The sequence below is a fragment of the Ahaetulla prasina genome, chromosome 9 (assembly GCF_028640845.1).
Source record: "Ahaetulla prasina isolate Xishuangbanna chromosome 9, ASM2864084v1, whole genome shotgun sequence".
Classification (NCBI taxonomy): domain Eukaryota; kingdom Metazoa; phylum Chordata; class Lepidosauria; order Squamata; family Colubridae; genus Ahaetulla; species Ahaetulla prasina.
The window spans coordinates 1685278-1706427 of NC_080547.1; the positions used below are offsets into that span (position 1 = coordinate 1685278).

Sequence of the window (21150 nt, forward strand, 5' to 3'; positions counted from 1 at the left end):
AAAATCTATTAAATCTCTGGAAATGCTGCTGGAGTAATAGTAATTCTTTTTCATCTTTGCAGGACTATTTTCTTAGTGCTGTTGTTTTCTCAGTATGCCCGAAATGTCAAATTGCCATTACCCATTTACAAGTCCAAAAAAGGATGGACTGCCTATCGCTTGCAGCTTTTTAAAATGTTTCCTGTAAGTAATCTTTATGTTGATTATTATCGGTATAGAAGGGGTGTGTGTGTATGTGTGTGATTGATTGTTTTCAAATGTAGAAGAGGTTGTAATTTCATCACCATTATCTAGCAAAGTCTAAGGTAAGCTTTGAAAAAAAATGCAACCTGTTGAGTCTTCCCTAAAAGATTGACATGATAAGCATCATGCTAACAGTAAAAAAATAAATATTGGTAAACTAGAAAATAGGATGGAAGAAAAAGATAAATGTCACCACAATCTGTTGAATAAACTACGTACCTGTAATTTAAAACCACGTAGAATATTCGTGTTTTCTTCACTTAAAAACACAGCTAAATTAAACAAGATACAGAAAAGAGCCAAGGATGATTTCCAGGTTAGGGGCAACTATCAAATGAAAAGTACCAGGTTTTGGGCTTTTTAGCTAGAGAGAAAAAAAACAGTGCAGAGAGATAAGTGGTTTTCACTTTCAAACAGCATGTTTGTTTACAAACATTAGGATTTCACTTTGTAAAATAGCTGCCCGTAGGAAATCCTTAAAAACAGTCAACTTTATTTAATAGTTTGGTACTTGGCTTCCAATGCCAAAACATTCCTATGCGGTTTACAATAACAATAGCAATAAGGGCCGTGGATAGCTCAGGCTGTAAGAAGCCTGTTATTAGAACACAGCAGCCTGCAATTACTGCAGGTTCAAGCCCGGCCCAAGGTTGACTCAGCCTTCCATCCTTTATAAGGTAGGTAAAATGAGGACCCAGATTGTTGGGGGGGCAATAAGTTGACTTTGTAAAAATATACAAATAGAATGAGACTATTGCCTTATACACTGTAAGCCGCCCTGAGTCTTCGGAAAAGGGCGGGATATAAATGTAAATAAAATTTTTTAAAAAATAATGTAGAATAAAAAATACTTTTAAACAACACATTTTAAGTGCATAGCAAATTAAGCCAATTAAAATGTATTCATTAGAAAGGTGAGTGGGAAAGGAAAAGCACAAACACACACAGACCACACAATCTTTGAACATTTAGCACAGGAAAGCTGGGATGAAGAGGTGAGTTTTCAGCACTGTGTAAAATAAGTTATAGCAGGCATCTCCCAATTTTCGATGCAAAGCCTTCCCAGGGTGCAGGGCTACTTCAGCGAAGGCAGCAGCTGGCATTCAGGATTCTTGATCCCTTTAACAGAGCCGTCATCTTTGAGGTTGCTCAGGTCTGAAGTAGCCTCGTTACGGACCTGGAACAATCCTGGAGGCCACTGGAGAAATCCTTCCATATTCCGAGACATCTGCTTGCCTTCAAGCTAACAGCTAACTCCTAAGTTTACTCTAAGACCTCACAATAACAATTTGTTACTGTTCTCTTGAACTCTCTGCAGCTACAATATTTATTAGATGCTTGAAAACTTAACGGGGTATCTGTAATCTGGAAACCCCGTGAGTTTTTCATTGGCAAGAGTGACAGATCGTGTTAAATTCAGTGGATCTTCGATGTTTGGTCCCACTATTGCCTCTTTCTTTGAAATCTTTGATAAGGACTCAGTGCTGAATCTGTTGCTTAAGCTCTAGCTCCTGCACATGCGCTCCGCCTCCCCCCCCCCCACTTGCACATGTGCCCCCCGCACACACCCTGCCCCCACACACATGCGTGCACAGCCCCCCTGCACGCCCCCCATCTCAGTGCATGTGTGGCAGAGACCCAAAGACCACCTGGCCCACGGGAGGCACGCTCACCTGCACATTGGAGCTGAACTGGGGCGACGGCTCACGTGCCCACAGAGAAGGCACTGAATGCCACCTCTGACACCCTTGCCATTGGTTCGCCTTCACGGCTCTAGCATCTTTTTTTTTTTTTTAAATCATCACTTCTCATTTGCAGTCAGTGATCAACCGACTTCTTTTCTGATCAGGGTGCACCGTGTGTCCTATGGATAGTGCCTACTTACTTGGGAATTTTCCCAGTCTGGGAAATTGTATGGGGAAAAGTTTTTCTTTTAATCTGAAAATAATGGTGCTGTGTTAAACACAAAAATCTTTGCCCTCAAAGCACGTCCTCATTTTTATTTTGTTTTATTTATTTGTATCCCACCTTTATTACTTTTACAAATAACTCAAGGCAGTGAACATATTCAGCACACCTCCCTCCTCCTCCTATTTTCCCCACAACAACCACCCTGTGAGGTGTGTTGGGCTGAGCGAGAGGGCCTGGCCCATGGTCACCCAGCTGGCTTTCATGCACAAGGCGGGACTAGAACTCCCGTCTCCTCCTTTCTAGCCGGATGTCTTTGCCACTAGCCCAAACGGGCTCCCGTTGCTTGCTCTGCTTTGTTTTAAGTGCCTTCTTGTCTCCCTTACAGATCATTCTAGCTATCCTGGTTTCTTGGCTGCTATGTTTCATCTTTACTGTGACGGACGTCTTTCCACCTGATAACACTAAGTATGGATTCTACGCTCGCACTGACGCCAGGCAAGGGGTTCTCCTGGTAGCTCCCTGGTTCAAGATCCCATATCCCTGTAAGTGAATCTAGCAAGCATCCAGGAGGAGGAACCTCCCTGAATATTTGGCATTTTTGGCACAGTCACTCTAGTCTCTTTGCCTGTGTGAATCTGAAGATGCCAATTTCGATGGACCGACACTGGTACAGTAGTAAATGTAATTTGGATTTTTCAAGTATTAGTATAATTGTACACTCTGAGACTTTCCTAAGAAACTGCTCTGACATCCGGTTTCATTCACGAGGGAAGGAGAGCACACTTAAATATTTTTGAATATATATTCGTTTCATTTTCATCCACACTTTTCTCCGACTGGGCAGTCATTCAGAGCTCCCTATCTGCATGAAGTTCTCAAGGTCTCCATGATGCGAGTTCGGCCTTTTAACACATATTTATATTACTGTGTACTGATTTGTGCCCATGCACGATAAACAAGCACACATTTGTTCATAGAAAGTCTTTCTAATCAGAAAGCACCAATTTATTGTGGAGATTAACTATCTAGGACAGGGGTCAGTAACCTGTAGCTCTGGAGCCGTCTGTGGCTCTTTCACCCCTCTGCTGCGGCTCCCTTCACTCAAAATATGTGTCACAACCGCCAGTGTACGACACCCGCTGGCACGCGATTTATTGAGCTTTTCAACTCCCAGTAGGCCAACCATGGATAAATCGAAGGAAAGAAAGTTTCAGAATAAACAGAACTTTTAATTCAACTACATATGCTAGTTTTGTGGCCGCTCGAGAAATAGTCAGGCACGGGAAGGGTTTTGTGGCTTGCGGTGTTTTCTTTTCTGTGGGAAACGGGTCCAAATGGCTCTTTGAGTGTTTAAGGTTGCCGACCCCTGATCTAGAAGGAATCATTGCTGTAGCAAAGTACACTTTGGATTCCCAATATTCTGAATAATTGTTCCTACTTGCCTCTAGATCAGGGGACTCCAACCTTGGGAACTTTAAGACTTGTGGACTTCGACTCCCAGAGCTTTGCTGGCTGAGGAATTCTGGAAGTTGAAGTCTGCAAGTCTTAAAGTTGCCAAAATTGGAGACCCCTGGTCTAGGTTATAGAAATTACCTGTCCTGTCATGTAGAGAAGTATTTTACATCTTGAAAGTGCTTTGCTTTTAAAAGAAGGAGGACGTCTGTATGTAATGATGATGAATTTCCAGACGAATAGGTTGTGTTTTAATTGTCTGCAATCCTGATGATTCACCAGTATGCCTTCCTTCAGAAGCAATGCTATCTGCTCCACACCTGACAGGCAACTGAGCAGTGGACCATGCCCATGGAATTCTGAAAAGCCAGCTTCTGATTGGCTTTCTGATTTCTCCGGGTTATTTTCTAATTGGTCTGACTTGAAGATGTTTGAAAGGAGCTGCATTTGATTATTCTGCCTTGGAACCTCCTTACTGTGGTTTTTGGTGAATTAAGGGCTCTATAAAACAGAGTATTGATGCTCAGCTAGAAAAACATAAAAGATGTTGACTGAGACATCTTGAAATATGAGCAATAGCTGAACACAAGGGCCTATTATAACACAGGCACAATTTTAAATTTAAAGACAAAGCACCACGCACAAGTACATAGAGAAGCTATTGAGATTTATAAAAGTCCCAAGAATTTGACAAGAAGAGAGTCTGTGGATTAACAAAACTTGGTTTCTAGCTTTTCATCACAACAAAATAAATTAATAAACCCCACATAAAATCTAAAGTAGAGTGTTATGAAGACACCAGTTCTTTTGGCAATTCTTCAAATCAGACCAGTTACAAATTCTCCAGGATAAAGAACCAATTGCAGTCCAGCTCTTCAGTATTTAATTGGCGTGATCTAATGAAATATTAGTTCTGTTACAAACACAGGAGCTCTATTGCTCAGTTGCCTGTTAGCTACAGAATAGATTGCTTTGCCTCTGAAAATGCCAGCCACCCACCCACGGATGCTGGAAAGAAATACCTGGATGCCAGGTAATTAGACCACAGTCGGTTAGCCTGGAAGCTCATCACTGGATGGACCCAACATCAGTATAATATTGAATGTCTTTGCATTTACAGTTCAGTGGGGATTACCGACCATTTCAGCTGCTGGTGTGATTGGGATGCTCAGTGCTGTGGTTGCTAGTATTATTGAATCCATTGGTGATTATTACGCCTGTGCAAGATTATCTTGTGCTCCTCCACCACCCATCCATGCAATCAACAGGTGAGCCTCCAGGGTCTGGAATCAACTTATCCTATTATTATTATTATTCCTATTATTCCTATTATTTCTATTTCTATTAACTATTATTATTACTTTACACTGGGCTGGAGTCAAAGCAGAATTAAATGTTTATTTCCTTTGAAGGTTCCAATATTATTCCAGTGCCAAGATCAAACTCATTTCCTGATTAAAAATAAATTGACCTAGAGTAAGCGCATGGACCATTGAAATTGGCAGCATCAGCCAGTGACGGACATTCAGAAATCACTGTAGATCTTTTTTTAAACCTTCGCTTTAGAATTATTTCAGGCACCTTTCACCAGAGGCTGGTTCTGTCTTCCTCTGCAAGTCCTGATGAACTATCAGAGTTGAATTATCTTGCATGAAGGTATATTTATTTATTTATTTATTTATTTCTCAAACTTATATACCGCACCATCTCCCGGAGGACTCAGGGCGGTTCACAGGCATATTAAAAACAATATAATAAATAAACATTAAAACCCAGTTAAAACTAAATATTATCATGGCCTGATCACTAAAACAGTAAAAACCGGTAAAACTCCCATTAAAATTTAGCTAAAACATTTTATTCTTAGGCTAGTCCCGCACGCTGAAATAATAGAGTCAGTTAACGTCTGAAGGTCCGGAGATCGGGTAGTTGTCGTAATCCTGGAGGAAGCTCATTCCACAGGGCTGGTGCCGCCACAGAGAAGGCCCTCCCCCTGGGGGCCGCCAACCGACATTTTTTGGTCGACGGCACCCTGAGGAGGCCCACTCTGTGGGAGCGCACAGGTCGTTGGGAGGCAATCGGCGGCAGAAGGCGGTCTCGAAGGTATCCCGGTCCTAAGCCATGGAGCGCTTTAAAGGTGGTAACCAAAACCTTGAATTGCACCCGGAAGACTACCGGTAGCCAGTGTAGGCCGCGCAGGATAGGTGTTATATGGGAGCAGCGCGGTGCTCCCTCTATCACCCGCGCGGCCGCGTTCTGGACTAACTGGAGCCTCCGGGTGCTCTTCAAGGGGAGCCCCAATTGTTCGTGCCTGAAATTTGTCTTAAGAAATCCAAAACATGCCATGAAGTGGATGGGACAGACCGCTTTTTTCAGCTGCCACAAATTAAAAGCTTTTCTGTGATCCTGCGTTCTTTGTATATTTTTAGGTTAATTCCTTTGCCAGGCTCTCTGCAAAGTTAGTTCCCAGACTTCCAGTGGTGCACATATATTTTGAATTAGGCTATTGATTACTTTTATTGCCATTGGATGGTTGATGCCTGCTTTAGGATTGGCAAGAGGATCAACAAGACAGATCCAATCAATCAGGCAGATGTTTTTAAGCTCCTAACATATAAACTGAAATGGTGCACATGGAAGGTTTTCCATTGGTGAGGTGTACAACATGGACATTTTCATGTCTGATGTTTGGCTGAACTGTTCTTTCTGGAGTTATGGGTCAGCCAGAACAAAACCTAGCTCTTGACTAGGTGGACTTCAGCAGAGACAAAGCCAGGCTGGATCTTTTGAGCTGAATAAGCCGAGGTTGATGTGTCTCTTCCATTCTCCTCCGCCAGCTTGCTCACCAATGTCCAGTACTTTCCTTGCCTTCTGCTGCAACCATGCTTGAGTTTTCGGAAGGGACCTTGGAGAATCCATCCACCAGATGGGTTCACAGTTTGCTGACCAACCACACCCAGCATATAGTCCTCAATGGAATGACCTCTACATGGAGAGAAGCATGCAGTGGGATACCTCAAGGGCCCAGTACTCATCACCATCGTCATACATGATCTAGTTGAGGGCTAGATGGCTCCAGTTGTATATTGGTCTAAAATTCTTTATCTTATCATATGTACTTGAACCCCACATTTTCTGTTTTTTTTTTTACAAGTCTACCAGGTACGACCCAATGACTCTTGAAGTTTCCCACCATTCCTGCGAATGCTGCTGCTCTGTACCATCACCACTGGGCACCTGGCCTTTTGCCCAACGTCTCCAACCTAAACTATTGGATCCAGGCAAATAATATTTTGCCTGTCTCCTAAGAGCTCTTTTTACAAAAACACAAACATTTAAAACGCCCAAAACAGCAACGCGTTGGTTTCAATTAAAAAAAATTACGCTCAGTCCTTGTTACTCATGTATGACTACTGTTTGAGCTGTTGGTCTCATTTTGCTTTAATAACTGCATCCAATTCTTTACAGAGATATTGTAATTTTTTTTCATTTAGGTTTAATTTGTTCTGAAGAGAGACCTGTCCAGGGTCCCTTCCAACCCAATTGTTTTATGTTCTATGTTTGCTGCTTTATCTCAATATTTTTCTTTTTGGCGCAGGGGCATTTTCATAGAAGGCCTTTCCTGTGTATTAGATGGAGTGTTTGGCACCGGAAATGGATCGACCTCTTCTAGTCCTAACATTGGAGTTTTAGGAATTACAAAGGTATTTGACATGAACTAAGCAAGCCAAATTCATTGGCTTATCACTATTCTTGAGAGTATAAACTGTTCGCATATCATGCCGAGCCCCAAGTTACTTAATCATGTTTCCCTGAATAGATTGCAGCCGGCTGAAGTCAGGCAACACCCTGTGCACAATGTGTGTTTCTCGCCTGGGGGTTCTTCAGATTGAGAAGCGCTTGATCAGGCGCACAGTTGAATGAGTGTGATTTCTGTCTTCAGCACATCCTTGGAATGCAGAGCTGCGGCTTGCATATTTGAAGAGCCTTCGTTGTTGATTAGATTCCTCTGGAATGTTCAGCTACGGAAAATTTGGTTAAAAAAAAACACAAAATGATTCATCAATTCTGAGCATAGACTGGAATGGAGGAAAGCTGATAAACTGCCCACTCCCAAGGGAATATGAAATGCAGTGGTTATTATGAAGGAAAATAGTTAATTAACACCTTGTTCAATGGAATTTGATTCTGTAAATGTTTCAGAACCCTTGTTCAGACAAAGCAAACCCCAAAAAAAGAGGGAGCCAGTGATGCTCCAAAGGGCCATGGAGCCAAACCAGATCTCGTGTGGGCAGATTTGCGTCTTGAAACCTAGCAAGGTAGGATGGGTGTCAAACTCGATTGCATTGAGGGCCGCATCAGGATTGTGTTTGACCTCGGTAGGCATGGCCAGCTCAACGTCATCCATGTCGGGGGCGCCTGTCGGAGGCGCCCTCCCGAGCTCCGTGTTCACTGGCAGAGGGTTACAGGAGGCTGTGGCAGCCGAAAACGGAGCTTGGGAGCCGGTTTTCCCTGGCAGAAGCACTGTGGGCCGGTCCTTCGCTGTTTCCAGGGCGGCCCTGCAGGCCAGATCTAAGCACCCCACATGCCGGATTCGGTCCCCGGGCCTTGAGTTTCACACCCCTGCTACATAGGCTTTACGGGCCTGTTATAATTCAGAGTGCAACAGATCCCACGCTTGAAGACGTCAAATCTACGTGCTTACTGCATTTTACTCTGCAGTCCTGCAACCTTTCATAAAGGAAGATTTAAAATTTTACTTTAAAAAAAAATAGCCATTGAGAAGTAGGTTGAGTACAGGTAGGACAGGAGTTTGTGCTTTAAATTGTAGCTCATGCAATCCTACATCTGTCTGACTCAGGATTAGGTCTACTAGGATGTAGGTTGGCCTATAACTACTCCTTCCCCCTCCCCTAGGTGGGGCTTTGCTTTGGTAGTGGAGGCTCAAATGTTGCCATCTACTGGATGCATTTCTTTTGAGTATTAAAGGAGAAAAATGTTTGGGTGGAGAGAAGCATGGCAGGGACTGATGGCCTACTGTATTTTGCAGAGTATAAAATGCACCTTTTCCCCCTCTAAAAGGGGGTAAAAATTTGGGTGTGTCTTATGCACCAAATGTGGGCCCCGGCCACCCACTGACTTCTACCCTTTGGCTTCCGCCTCCCAGCAATTTACCTACCACCTTGCAGCAAGCAGCAAGAAGAAACAGCCCATTTCAGCTTCAGCACAGCCTGATTAGCACAAGTTGATTGTCCCTCCCTGCTCGGGCCTCTGCTGCTTGCTAGAAGGAGGTAAATTGCTGGGAGCAGATATTTTTTTTCTTGTGCTAATCAAGCTACGCTGAAAACGAAAATGAAAGTAAAGCAGGCTATTTGCTCTCTACTCCCAGCAACTTTGCAAAATTGCTAGGTGGCCGAGGCAGATTTCTTTTTCTTGTTTTCCTCATCAAAAAAGGTGGGTGCGTCTTATACTCTGAAAAATACGGTAATTATATTAAGTGAGAGGATATTCAAAGAAATATTTGTATTTGATATTGTGTTACTAGGTTGCTGGGCAGGCATGTAGCATCATATAGCGTCAAAAATATTAATCGTTGATAGCCCCAAACAAGCAGATCACATTGTGGCTTAACCACTGTATTTGTGTAACAAAACTGCATTCCATTCTTGTTGTTCTTCCTTAGCCTAATCCAGCCACTAAAAGAGAATTCACAAGAGAAAATAATCAGACTGCTTTTTAATTGGTGTCCTATCAATGAAACTCAGAAGGGAGTGGAGTTGATTAAGCCATTGTTGCTTCAGTTCTCTGACACATTCCTGTTTTTGAGTTGCCTTCTTGGCAAGCCGAAGATATGATAAAGCTTGTATATTTTGTGGTTCTTGCACGAAGCAGATTGTAGCCCTAAAGAAAGATTTGTTAGTAGCATCTGCTTTGCTACATTAATACATTTATAACAGTAAATAATGCTAAAATTTGATCAAACCAATGGCAATATTACTTTTGCTGCACAAATCTGTTTTGCAACTGCATAAGGTGTTTAATTTGTAACCGTGGTTTATATAATTTTTTTCATATTCTAAAGCAAAACAAAATATTTTACACAAACATAGATATATAGTGGAAAATGTATTATTGGTACTTCCTGTTCTGAAATAAAGACCCCAAAAGTTTAAGACAAGCTTTACTTTTGATATAAACCAGGGGTCTGCAAACTTGGCTCTTTTAAGACTTGTGGACTTCAATTCCCAGAGTCCCCTCAGGCAGCAAAGCTGGTATAAACTAATTGGAGCGCTCAGTATCTTTAACAAAATGTTTTCCCTGAGGGTTAAGGTGTTCCAGTAGCTTTTCTAATATTGCACAATTTTTATTTGATCTGTTAGTAACGTTAAGTAGCAAATCCATAGGTTCCATATTTAAAAAAGAATAGTATTTAAAAATGACTTTAGGTCTCAGTAGTAACCAGAGGCCTGCTATGTTTTACATACAATATTCTACGGCCCATCATTCCAGAATGATGTAATGTTTACATACAGCCAGAGAGTCTCGTATCTGCTTTGAAGGCTCCCCATCTCCAGCATCTCTCCATGGCCACCACAATGGGCCTTATCTTGCCTTTGTTTTTAATCATTTCCTGTGAAAGATTTTCAGGCTCTGTCACGGAGTGCAGATCTGGTGCCAGCTGGTGTCGGAATATTGTTTTTTTATTCTTCCCACATGAATGTTTTATAGGTTGGAAGCCGGCGGGTTATTCAGTACGGCGCTGCTTTCATGCTGCTACTTGGAACAGTTGGCAAATTCAGTGCGCTGTTTGCATCTCTTCCAGATCCAGTGCTGGGAGCTCTCTTTTGTACTCTCTTTGGTAAGCGATTATCACTCTGTTGCGTTGGGTGTGAATTGTGCTTTTAATATCCCCTTTTTGAAGGAATTCTGGACCACTTTAAACTCCTTTTCTCATTAGGGGATCTTGGCAATGGTTAGATGTGCATCATTCCCTAACCAGAAAGCAGCTGAAGCTTTCTACAGGTTGTAAAGTTGCCACGGTTGAGAAACTCTGGTTTAGAATCGACCCAGGCTAGCAGAGAGTTCAGTGCCTGTAAGAGTACGTGGGAATCACGGAATGCCGGAGCTGCATTTTCTTTAAACAAGGCTCTGAATCCTATGAAATAATCTCCAGAGTGTTTTTATATTCTAGTGCCCTGATGGCGAACTTATGGCACGCGTGGCACAGGTGGCACACATAGCCATATCAGTAGGCACGCGAGCTCGTTTTCGGGCCTTCTGGGCCCACCAGAAGTAGGGAAACAGGTTGTTTCCTGCCCCAGAGGGCCTTGGGGGGGTGATGGGAAGGCCGGTTTTTCTCTCTCACCTGGTTCCAGAGCCTTTCTAGGAGTCTCAGGAGGTCGAAAACGGCCTCCCCCTCCGGAGGCCAAAAATGGCCCGTTTGCCAACTACGGGACCCTCCTCAGACTCCTAGAAAGGCTCTGGAGCCAGGTGAGTGAGAAAAATGGGCCTACTGAGCTATCGCGTGCCAGAAGTGGTGGGGTCCTGCGCACATGCACGGGGGCAGGGCGCATAGCATTATGGGTGTGGGCATGCATGCACGTGATTACCACCACCACCCCGCATTCCTCTCCTGGCACGTGATGGCAAAGAGGTTAGCCATCACTGTTCTAGTATGTAATGATTACATAATCCAAGAACTTTTGATTTTTTAAAAAAATATAACGCTGTATCAAGATTTCGGGTTTTTAGCCCCTATGTCGTTTCATTGATGTATAAAGTAGGTTGTGTTATGATTCCCATTTTCCAGGTAGCCGGACAATTTTTCCACGCCATACTTTAAAATAACTTGCAGACTGTTATATGAATATGAATAATTTGGGAATCCTGTCCCTTTCTTATTTAGGGATGATCACTGCAGTTGGACTTTCAAACCTGCAATTCATTGATCTGAATTCTTCCCGGAACCTTTTTGTTCTTGGATTTTCTATCTTCTTTGGGCTGGTGCTCCCAAGTTACCTTCGGCAAAACCCACTTTTTACAGGTACACGTAACTAAATCAATAGATCTTCTTAGCTACGCATGTTTGCTCAATTGCTAAATGACCGGTTGTGAGTCAATTCCTTATTTTAATTGAAAGATATTTCAATTAAAATAAGAAATTGACTTACAACCGGTCAATTAGCAATTGTTCAAAGTTAGAAGACCCTGAAGACCATGAGTTATGGACCAGTCCTCCCACCTACAACCCTCGCAGTGTCCCCCCGATCATGTGATTGTTATTACTATGGTGGTTGCGGTGTCCCAGGTCATGTGGTCACCGCTTCCAACCTTTCCAGCTGGATTCTGAGAAGCAAAGTCAGCTTTGTGATTTCCTTAATGACCTTGGCTTAAAAAGATTGTAAAATTGGGCCACGCGATGTCCCTGTAGTAATATTCTGAATCATGTACTCACACAAGGCATGTGGGAAAAGATCTTTCCAGTAGTTCAGCTTACACTCTTATCACCCTCGAGGGGTGTTTCTCAATCTTGAAGGCTTGAAGATCCTGACTGTGGAATTCTGAGAATTGAAGTCCCTGCGATCTTCCCAGGTCGAATAACACTCCCCTCGACTGCAGCTGTTCACCAGGGAACCACCAGGGTGATCAGTTAATTAACTTTTTAAATCTAGATTAAGATTGGCTCGGTCGACTTAGAGCAGCTTTCCAAACGGAGAGTTCTCTGTAGCTAATGATTTTGGAGCGCCAAAGACCTGGAAGGCTCCCCAGTTGGCTTAGCTTCACTCCAGTTTATCGGCCCTAATTCCTTCCCTGGGCAGCGCATTTAATCAAAAATAGGTTTTAAATCTGGGCTGTCTTCCAAATTGAAATCTTTTCTGTTTTTCATCCTGTTTGACCTGCAGGGCAAACTGGTTTAGTCCAGCCTTTCTCAAGTTGTCATCCTCCAGACGCTTGAGACATCTGATACAGCCTACTGGTTTTGGCTATAAGAAATTGCCTTCTTTTTTCAAATTCCTCACGGAGGCATCTCTCTAATTAAGTAGACAGTTAATTAGCCATCTGCTTAAAAGTCACAGCTAATCAAATTAATAATTATCTGACCAGTCTGGTTGCCCATGTTCATTCAAGAGGCTGAACATAGGAGGCCAGAGCTTAAGGGCAACATTCCATCTCTCTCTCTCCCTTCCTCCCTCTCAAAAAACTGAAACAAAAACACAAAAACACAGATGCGAAAAGAGGGAGAGGGAGAGTCACACACCAAGAAAGAGTCAAAACCAAGACATGAGGAGAAGCAAAGAGAACAAGAGAAGAGCAGGCCAAACACAGGGCAGAGAGACCGACCTTGAGTTGACTGGGGAAATCGCTCCGTCATCTTGATAAAAGGGCAAAAGACAATTGTATAAACCCTGCAGAAGAATGCCAGGGAGGGCTGGATACCAGCTTCATGGGTGTCCTAGAACTCCATGGGCCCTTCCACACTTTTAGTCCTTGACTTGCCGAAAAATTGTAGGATGCTGGGTGCTTCTTTCAATCCTCCAGGATATTTTCAGCAAAAGGGAAGTTCTGCCCCACTTCTAGGTCATGTTGGCCGATTCTACTGGTCGGCTGGTTAGTGGACTTTGAGCGTCAAAGATGGGCTGAAGTCCATCGTTGTCCAAGAGCGTCCACTTCTCTTCTTCTGAGCAGTTGAAGAGAACTCTCCCCTCTTCTGACCTTCCTCCAAAGATCTTCAAGTGAGATTCCAGTCTTTATCTCCTTTTCCCCCTGAGATCTCACCCTTCCCCAAAGTAGACGAATGGAGGTACCACCGTTTCCCCTTGCAGATGAGGAATTAAGTGGCAGGTGCTTCACCGTTGACTAGTGGGGACAATGGCTGCTACTGAGCAAGCTGTGGATCCCAGCCCTGAACCTTCCAATAGGGAGAAGTTCAGGAGGAACTCAACCACACTCTGCAACTTCGGCTGGGCAGGAGGGGACTGGATGTACCTGTGTTTCTCTTCTGAAGCGGCTCATTCTCTGTCTTGGCACCATGTCCCGTCTTGCCTTTCTCTCTATGTTGCATCTGTTCAGATTCTGATAGAAGCCCTTTCCCATCTTCTCCCCTTTCAGGAATCGACAGCATTGATCAAGTCCTCAACGTCTTGCTGACTACCGCTATGTTTGTGGGCGGCTGTGTGGCCTTTATTTTAGATAACACCATTCCAGGTAGGTCGTCCAGTTTGCTCTTTTCTTTCTGCCCTGCTTCCCCTTCATCCTGGGGAGGCCCTCATGCTCAAGGAGAACACCCCCCCCCCATCATCAGCGCTCCTTAGCAGGGCTCTCCATCCAGAAATGGAGGAATGTCGTACAGCTGGGGGAGTTCCTGTTTTTTGAAATGGCGCTTGTAGAAGGGAACAAACGGAGCTGCGTGTCTATGCTTGCTTGCCACTTGTGCGTACCAGGCCATGGCCAAGAGGTTGAGGGCCCCTGTTATAGGACATAATATATTCAGTTAAGATAAACCCATCATAAAATCTCCATTATATGGAGCCATAGATTCGCAACGGGACAGCTGTTGTCCTTCGATGCCTAAGGAAGCTTAGATATCATTTTAATTGCTTCCGGTCTGGCTGCGATGGGATCATCCCAGGGGCCTTGACATTTCCTGAGGAGGGTCTCTGCTGCGTCTTCCCAGGAATTGGGAGTGAGGTTTGCAGTCAGAGCTGGGAGGAAGTTAAAAATAATAAACCCAGATAAAACTGGGTTTTATCCGGGCTGCCTGGGGGTGCCCTTCATTCGGTCAACGCTTTTTTTTTGTTTTTAACTGCTGTGAGTCGCCTTGGTGAGATGGGCTGCCCTTTGGATTGATTGCACACGTTAGAAATAAAACCCACGGAGCCTTCTGGCTTTCATCCAACTGACACAAAAGCAGTGATGGTCTTTTGCCACCCTGTTGCTTGGGGGGGTGTATGCCCTTTTTATGGGAAAGGAACAACCAGGCGGCTCGGGGGTTTCCTGTGTGCTGCCCAGAGAGAAGGGCTGCTTCTGCTTTGGGCCCTGGGTGGCTTTCAAAAGCCGGGCGGAGAGTCCTCTTGCAAACCTCCCTGCTGGCGCATGATTGTGGGAAGCAGGACCAGCAGTTCATCTCTCTCCTCCCCCTCCCCACCTCAAAATCCCAATTCCAGCCGCACCCGGAGGAAGCCCCCACCCCCGCCCCACCTGAGCTGGCGTCTTTCTTGCTCACATCTTGTTGTTCTGCGTCCCTTTTGAAAAAATCAAGGCAGCCCAGAAGAGAGAGGCATCCGGAAATGGAAGAAGGGATCAGGCAAGGGCGGGAAGTCCCTAGAAGGTCTGGAAAGCTACGACTTGCCTTTCGGCATGGAGTTCGTCAAGAAGTACAGATGCTTCAGCTTCCTGCCCATCAGCCCCACCTTCCTGGGCTACAGCTGGAAAGGCTTCCGGAAAGGCAGTAACTGCGGGACTTCGGAGGACGATTCGGAGGCCGCCGTATAGCCCCGGCTGGACCTCGGTCTCCCGGCTATCCTCACAGACCCTTGTGCAGTTTCTGGCTACTTTACCGTGTTGTATTGTATTGTATTTTTATTTTTAATTTTATTATTTTGTATATTTGCATTTTTAAATCCTGGAACTTAGAGCCGAGGCAGGTGATTTGAAACAAAAAAAGGAAAAAGTAGCTTTCCCTATTGTAGACGGTGATAGCAACCTGTAACGTCTCTCTAAACAGTTACACGGTATTTTGTGTGGGCATTCGGAAGAAGAAGAAGAAGAAGAAGAAAAAGGACTCCTTTGGGGATTAGATGCTTTTATGTTGGGCAAAACTGCTTTAGAAACAACCCCAATAAGATGGTTCAAGGGCCTGTATGTAGCAGCACTCAGGCAGGCCGAATTTATCCTCTTTGCAGTTTCTACATTCCATTTATTTTTAAGCCTGCATCACCTTAAACCCAAACCCTGCATAAGTCATTGGTATTATGTATATAAACTGTTGCAGCAGAGCCTCTAATACGGTAAATCAGGACCAGTGGCAGGGGGGGTATTTCCAGGGTGCTTGTGGGATGGGGGGCAGCCGGCCAGAATTTGCTCTCATGACCAGTTAGAAGGTTGCAGGCGATGCTCCTGGAACATTGCAAGCCTCAGAAGAAAGGGGGAGGGGATGGCGGTGGGAAAGGGAAACTTCACCCCCTTTTTTTGACTTTTCCCAGCTGTATTCCAGCACAAAAATTAAGATTCCGGATGACTGGAATCTGGCTGGCTGGTCGGTCTCAGACTGGGGGCGCCTGTTCAAAACTTTGGAAGCTGGGATTGTTTTTCCCTGCCACGCCCTCCCGTTCTTCACCCCAGCAGCACTTTCCATGTTCCCCAATTCCGGCTGCAGTGGATCATGGAGGCTTTGCCCTGAATGCAGGAAGAGAGAGAAAGCCAGGAACCCGCCTGCTCCTGGCACCCCTGTGGTGGAGAAGGGGCAGAGGGGGGGCGGCCATCAAGTTGCTTTTCTTCACCCAGACAGCAGTGAGGCTGCACGGCACGTCAAGTCTGAGTCCCTTCAAAAGGTTTTGCGGTGGGTGCAGAGAGGCAGCCCTGTGGTGGCGCCTTTTTCCCCTTGAGATGGGGTGTCTGCTGTGGAAGGAGGGGGGATTCCCAACTCTCGGGTGCTCTAGGACCCTTCTTTGGCCTTGCTACTGAAATGCCTGGCAGCTTTACTAAGAGATTCATAGCCTACGGTACAAGTTGGTTTTGTACAATAATAATAATAACAACTATTTATTAAGCGCTTGAGTTGTAAAGCAGTCCCTTTGTCTCCGGGCCTCTCCATTTCCAGACACACTTTGGCCAACTCCCAGAGCGAGAGACAGGTGGCCTTGCCTTTTCCCGCCCTCTTTCCCCCCCAGTGGAACCCAGGGTCCCTTGCAAGGGGAGGAGAGGCGCTACACGTGTCATCGCTGTCTGCCAAACAGTTTAACGGGTATTGGGGTCCCTCCGTGGGCCCCATTCAGTCTCTTCGTGTTGTGGGGTTTTTTCCCCCCCCCTTCCCCGAACTGATCTTGGCTCTGATATTGTGCAGCTGTTGAAACCCTTGTAAGAATGTATTCCTATTTAATGTTCTCGCTGTAACAGCTTAGTTTGTAGATACAGGTGAGTTAGCTTTCCTTGCTCTTCTCCCCACCCATCCCCCAAGGTAGCGCCCAAATTGTTCCCTTTTTTTAAGAAAGAAAAAGAAAAGAAAAAAAAAAGTTGCAGGAAGATTTGTCAGAGAGGCATTAGGGGATTTTAAGGCCAGTACGCTCTGACCAAGCTGCTCACGGATGTCGTTGTGGTGGATGGCAAATCCTGCAGATGGTTGTTGGTTGGCTGCTCAAGGATGGCTAGTAGAGGGGAGGCCCAAACGGCATTTCTTTCCTCTTGAGACTTTCTTCCAGAGCTTTCGGTACTTTGCATCTTTAGAATCAAGCCTGCAAGAAGGTCCCCCTTCATTATTTTTTAAAATCGGAATTTGTGCTCTTTTCTTTGAAAACAAGGCCTCCTGCGGCTTGCAGGGATCTATGACACTAAGGCCTTCCTTGCATTCACCTGGACCTCTTTCCGAGAAATGCTTCCTTGGGATCACACGACAAGGCTGCCATCGTGGGCATATTTACCTAAGGAGTTAACGCAACTGAGTGTAGCCCCAAGTTTTGAATTAGTTTAGAACAGGGGTCCCCAAACTTGGCCGCTTTAAGACTTGTGGACTTCAACTCCCAGAATTCTCCAGCCAGCAGAGCTGGATAGACTTGTGGACTTCATAGCTGGCTGGAGAATTCTGGGAGTTGAAGTCCACAAGTCTTAAAGCGGCCAAGTTTGAAGACCTCTGGTTTAGAAGGACCAAGCTCCGTGTTTAGTCCCCCCCCCCTTATATTTAGGTGAACCAAAGAAAGAAAGGAAGGCGGAAAGAACAGCTGCCCTGCGTTTGGTGGTGGTTGTAATCTTGTCAAATGCCAAAGCCTGTTCGGTTTACATACATTACAGAAGCAAAAACGTTGCACAGCCAGAATATTGGAAGACTGTAATATATTCTGATTTGGGTCCTAGTCTCTCTCTCTCTCTTTTTGTCTTCTGCTTTGATGCTTTGCTAAAGCAAACCTCAAATGACCCTGGTTGTGAAACAGTGCTATCTATCTCTCACCTTTGCACATTTGTTTCCACACGCTTAGCCAAGAGTAAAAGTGCGTAGCAAATAAAACACGCAGCTACCGCTGGTAAGACGTGTATTTTGAGCACTGCAGTTTCCGAATAACAACTGTGGCACACTGCAAACCTTACTTTATCTGATTCCAATCAGATGTAATGATGATGATCTGAGTGTCTATTTGTACGTTACACAGAAGCAAGGAAGGAAGGAGCTTCGTTCCTCCCATTAAAAAACCCAAAGTCTTGCTTTCCTGAGACTTCCTCACCCAGAATGCAGCGCTGATGCCTAGAAATGGTATCTTAATCTCTGCTAATGCAGTTGTAGTAGCTGCGTCGGCAGGACTGCGAGCTGAGGGAAATGCTTGGGACGGGCAGCATTGATTCTGATTTGCTAAAACGATTCAATCATGAAATTTGTTGAGGGAAGCCAGGCCCTCCTGAAGAGCTGGTTTTACTGTACAGAGGCATTCTGTTCACCCTACAAAAGTAGCCAGGAAAGGATCCTGTCCATCTGTCGTGGCGCTTCTTCCCGTGGCAATAATATCGAAGCCCCCCAGATCCAAATTCCCAGGAGGTTCAATGTTTCTGCAGCTGTAAGAACAAAAAGAAACCGAATGTCAGTCCTCAACAGACTTGGTCTGATTATTATTTATTTATTTTTAATTTAAGCTCTTTGGGGGAGAGTTGGTAGCTGAATTGTGGAGTACGTGGCTGGAAGTGGTTCATGTCCATGGAAGGGGGAGCAGGAGGGATTTTTTTCCTTGCATCTTTTCCTTTGTTGGTTGATGAAAGTGTTGCATGGATCTGAGCTGCTTCTTGGTGGGCTTGTAAGTGCTGTGTCCTAAGTAGAGCGTCAGGACAGGAACGCTGAAATCGGTTTACTTAGGAGAGAGCCTGAAATCAATGGATATTCCTTGGAATGAGGGGTGGGTGGGATGTGGGTGCAGGGGAGGGGGTGTAAAATGCGTCTATGTATTTTAGCTGAAAAAAAAAGTAAAAAAGCAAGACACTTTGAATTGTGTCTTTGTGCATAGTTATCTGGCTTTCAGCCATCGGAGGAGAGAATGTTGTGTACAGAGAAATATGTAAGGGAAGGGGAAATTTATTTCATTTAAATTAAAAGAAATACTAAGAAACACTGCTATGTCACGTTGAAGATGTAAAGACAAATATTCAGAACAAAATAATTTGAAAAACTTTGTTTTTAAAGTAAAAATATCATGACTTTTTTTGTTAAATTAAGTATTTTGAAAAAAAAAGATGTTTGAATGTGTTTTATAAAACGATGCCTCTTAAATTTATATTTAATTGTTAATTTTATCCATGAATAACAAAAACGTATTAATCAGAAAATCTGTATCAGGGGAAAAAATGGTTTTTAAATTTACAGTTGGTTTTACACCGTTTAATACTGACTTTCAATGTGACAACTTTGTACATGAGCATTGCAGTATTTTTGTTTCCATAAGCTTAAAAAGCAAAAAAAACAAATAAAACCAATATCCAACAAGTGACATTTCCACCTAGGATAATAACTATCTGACTTCCTGGGTGGGAGTGATATATATATGATTGTCATGACAGTGTCATGTGATGAATTTATTTCATTGACAAATTGCTAGCAATTGTGTATACTTTATTTACCCATGTTTATACAGTGTCCTTCAAAGAAGAGGCAGGGTTTCTTGGTCATTCCCTCCTAAGAAGACTTGCAACGAATACTTTGGAGCCCAGAGCTGGTCCAGACACAAAGCACAAAGGTGTGTGACCATCTCAGGGAGCCATTGTTTGAGCCCAACTCCCATTCAGGGTAGAGAATCCTTGGCCAAGCAGGAGCAGTCAGCATCCTCCTCATAAGCAGGCCTCATTCGGAGAGAGTCAGTGGGGCTGGTGGTAGGAACACAGCCCGTCTTCATGAACGTGGGTTATTTGGGGGGGACTTTCCACCTCAAGTATCCAGGTGTCTTGTGCCAACTCTGTTGATTAATCAAAAAAAAAAAAAAAGTTAAGCAGATGCAAAGGTTAAAGCAGATAGACCAAAACAGACCAACATCTTGCTGGTGGCCCAGATCCTTCTTTAAGCTTCTATCATCTCTCTAACAAATGCTGGTATAAATGTCAGGCTGTTTTCCATGTTACAGCTTAAATGTTGGGTAACCCCAGGTTCTCGAGGCCTTGGCCTTTGCCGTTGTTTCTGAGCTCCCCTTTGCTTTCAGCCCAATCCTTCCCTGTTAGTTTTCATTCCTAGGAGGAAGAAACGAGGACCCGTTGACAGCAGAATTTTAAATCGCTATCAGGATCTCCCAGAGAGTTGAGTTTCTCCAGAGGTAACCCTGGAGCCTTTCTTGGTCTTAAAAGAGCTTTCCACACCCTAATGATGATTCTCAGGAAGCTCCGCCAAACTCAGAAACTTCTGGAGTAGCTATACTGGGTCGTGTTTCTCCCAAAAGTCTCCAGAGCCCTTCCAAAAATCACAGGGGAGAAAAGAATTAAATCAAAATCAATAGAACTCCCATCAGTGTTAGCTTTCATTTAACTGTCATTCAATAAAATTGGTTTCTCGGGCTCCCAATCCATTTTGGAAGTGAAATCCTTGGACTTCCACTCCAAGGCTTGGTTAAACCAAACCCCAAAGTAATCGGGGACACCCCCCCCAACATTTAGCTGTAAAGCGGATAACCATCGCTTGCCATTCGATGTGCGCCTGCATTCCGAAGCGACACAGCTTATCTTGGAGTGTGTGTTTGCACGAGATAAGCCAGCACAACAGGAGCTTCTTGTTTTGTTTGTTTGGGTTTTTCCCCCCCAGTGGCCTTCTTGAACAATACAACCAGTCCTTAAAACCCCCAGAAGGTGCCCTTAGGAGTAATTTTCAATAGAAAATGGGGGCTTTGTTTTTCTTTTGATGGTACCTGTTGCCTATCTAGAGGAGGGCTTTCCGACCTTGGCCACTTGAAGCCTGGAGGATTTCAACTCCCAGCAAAGCTGCCTGGGGAATTCTGGGAGTTGAAGTCCTCCAGGCTTCAAGTGGCCAAGGTTGGAAAGCCCTCCTCTAGAGAAGCTCCTTAAACCGGTCTGGACAGAGGTTAGCCAACCTCTTGAGGGATTTGCCTTTAGCAGTTCAGTCCCTCTGTGATTCGCTCCGCGAGGGGGGCCGCCACCTTCTAGCCAGTATTTTGCTTCTGCCCATCGGTCTCTGCCGTTGCCAGGCCGGCCTGCTTTGAAGTATTGAGAATTCCTCTCCAGCACTATCCAAAGCACTCCTGTTTGGTTCTTATGATTTCATTGTGGCTGTGATTAGTCATCCATACCTATTTGGTAGCCGAAAATTGAATGACCTCGTGTATCGTCCCGCATCTGTTGAAGTAGTCCAACCAT

At 44.4% G+C, this 21150-nt stretch overlaps 1 protein-coding gene across 2 annotated transcripts in view; it reads left to right on the forward strand.

Annotated features, from left to right (window-relative positions):
- Positions 1-19272, forward strand: part of SLC23A2 (solute carrier family 23 member 2) — a 74961-nt gene extending 55689 nt beyond the window's left edge. For both annotated transcript variants that reach the window (XM_058194117.1, XM_058194116.1), the window contains exons 9-16: positions 63-183; positions 2540-2696; positions 4727-4874; positions 7205-7310; positions 10336-10465; positions 11513-11650; positions 13717-13812; positions 14867-19272. In XM_058194117.1, coding sequence (XP_058050100.1) covers positions 63-183; positions 2540-2696; positions 4727-4874; positions 7205-7310; positions 10336-10465; positions 11513-11650; positions 13717-13812; positions 14867-15099 — 1129 coding nt within the window. In that variant the 3' untranslated portion in view covers positions 15100-19272. The remainder of the gene's footprint in view (positions 1-62; positions 184-2539; positions 2697-4726; positions 4875-7204; positions 7311-10335; positions 10466-11512; positions 11651-13716; positions 13813-14866) is intronic.
- The last annotated feature ends 1878 nt before the right edge of the window (positions 19273-21150 follow it).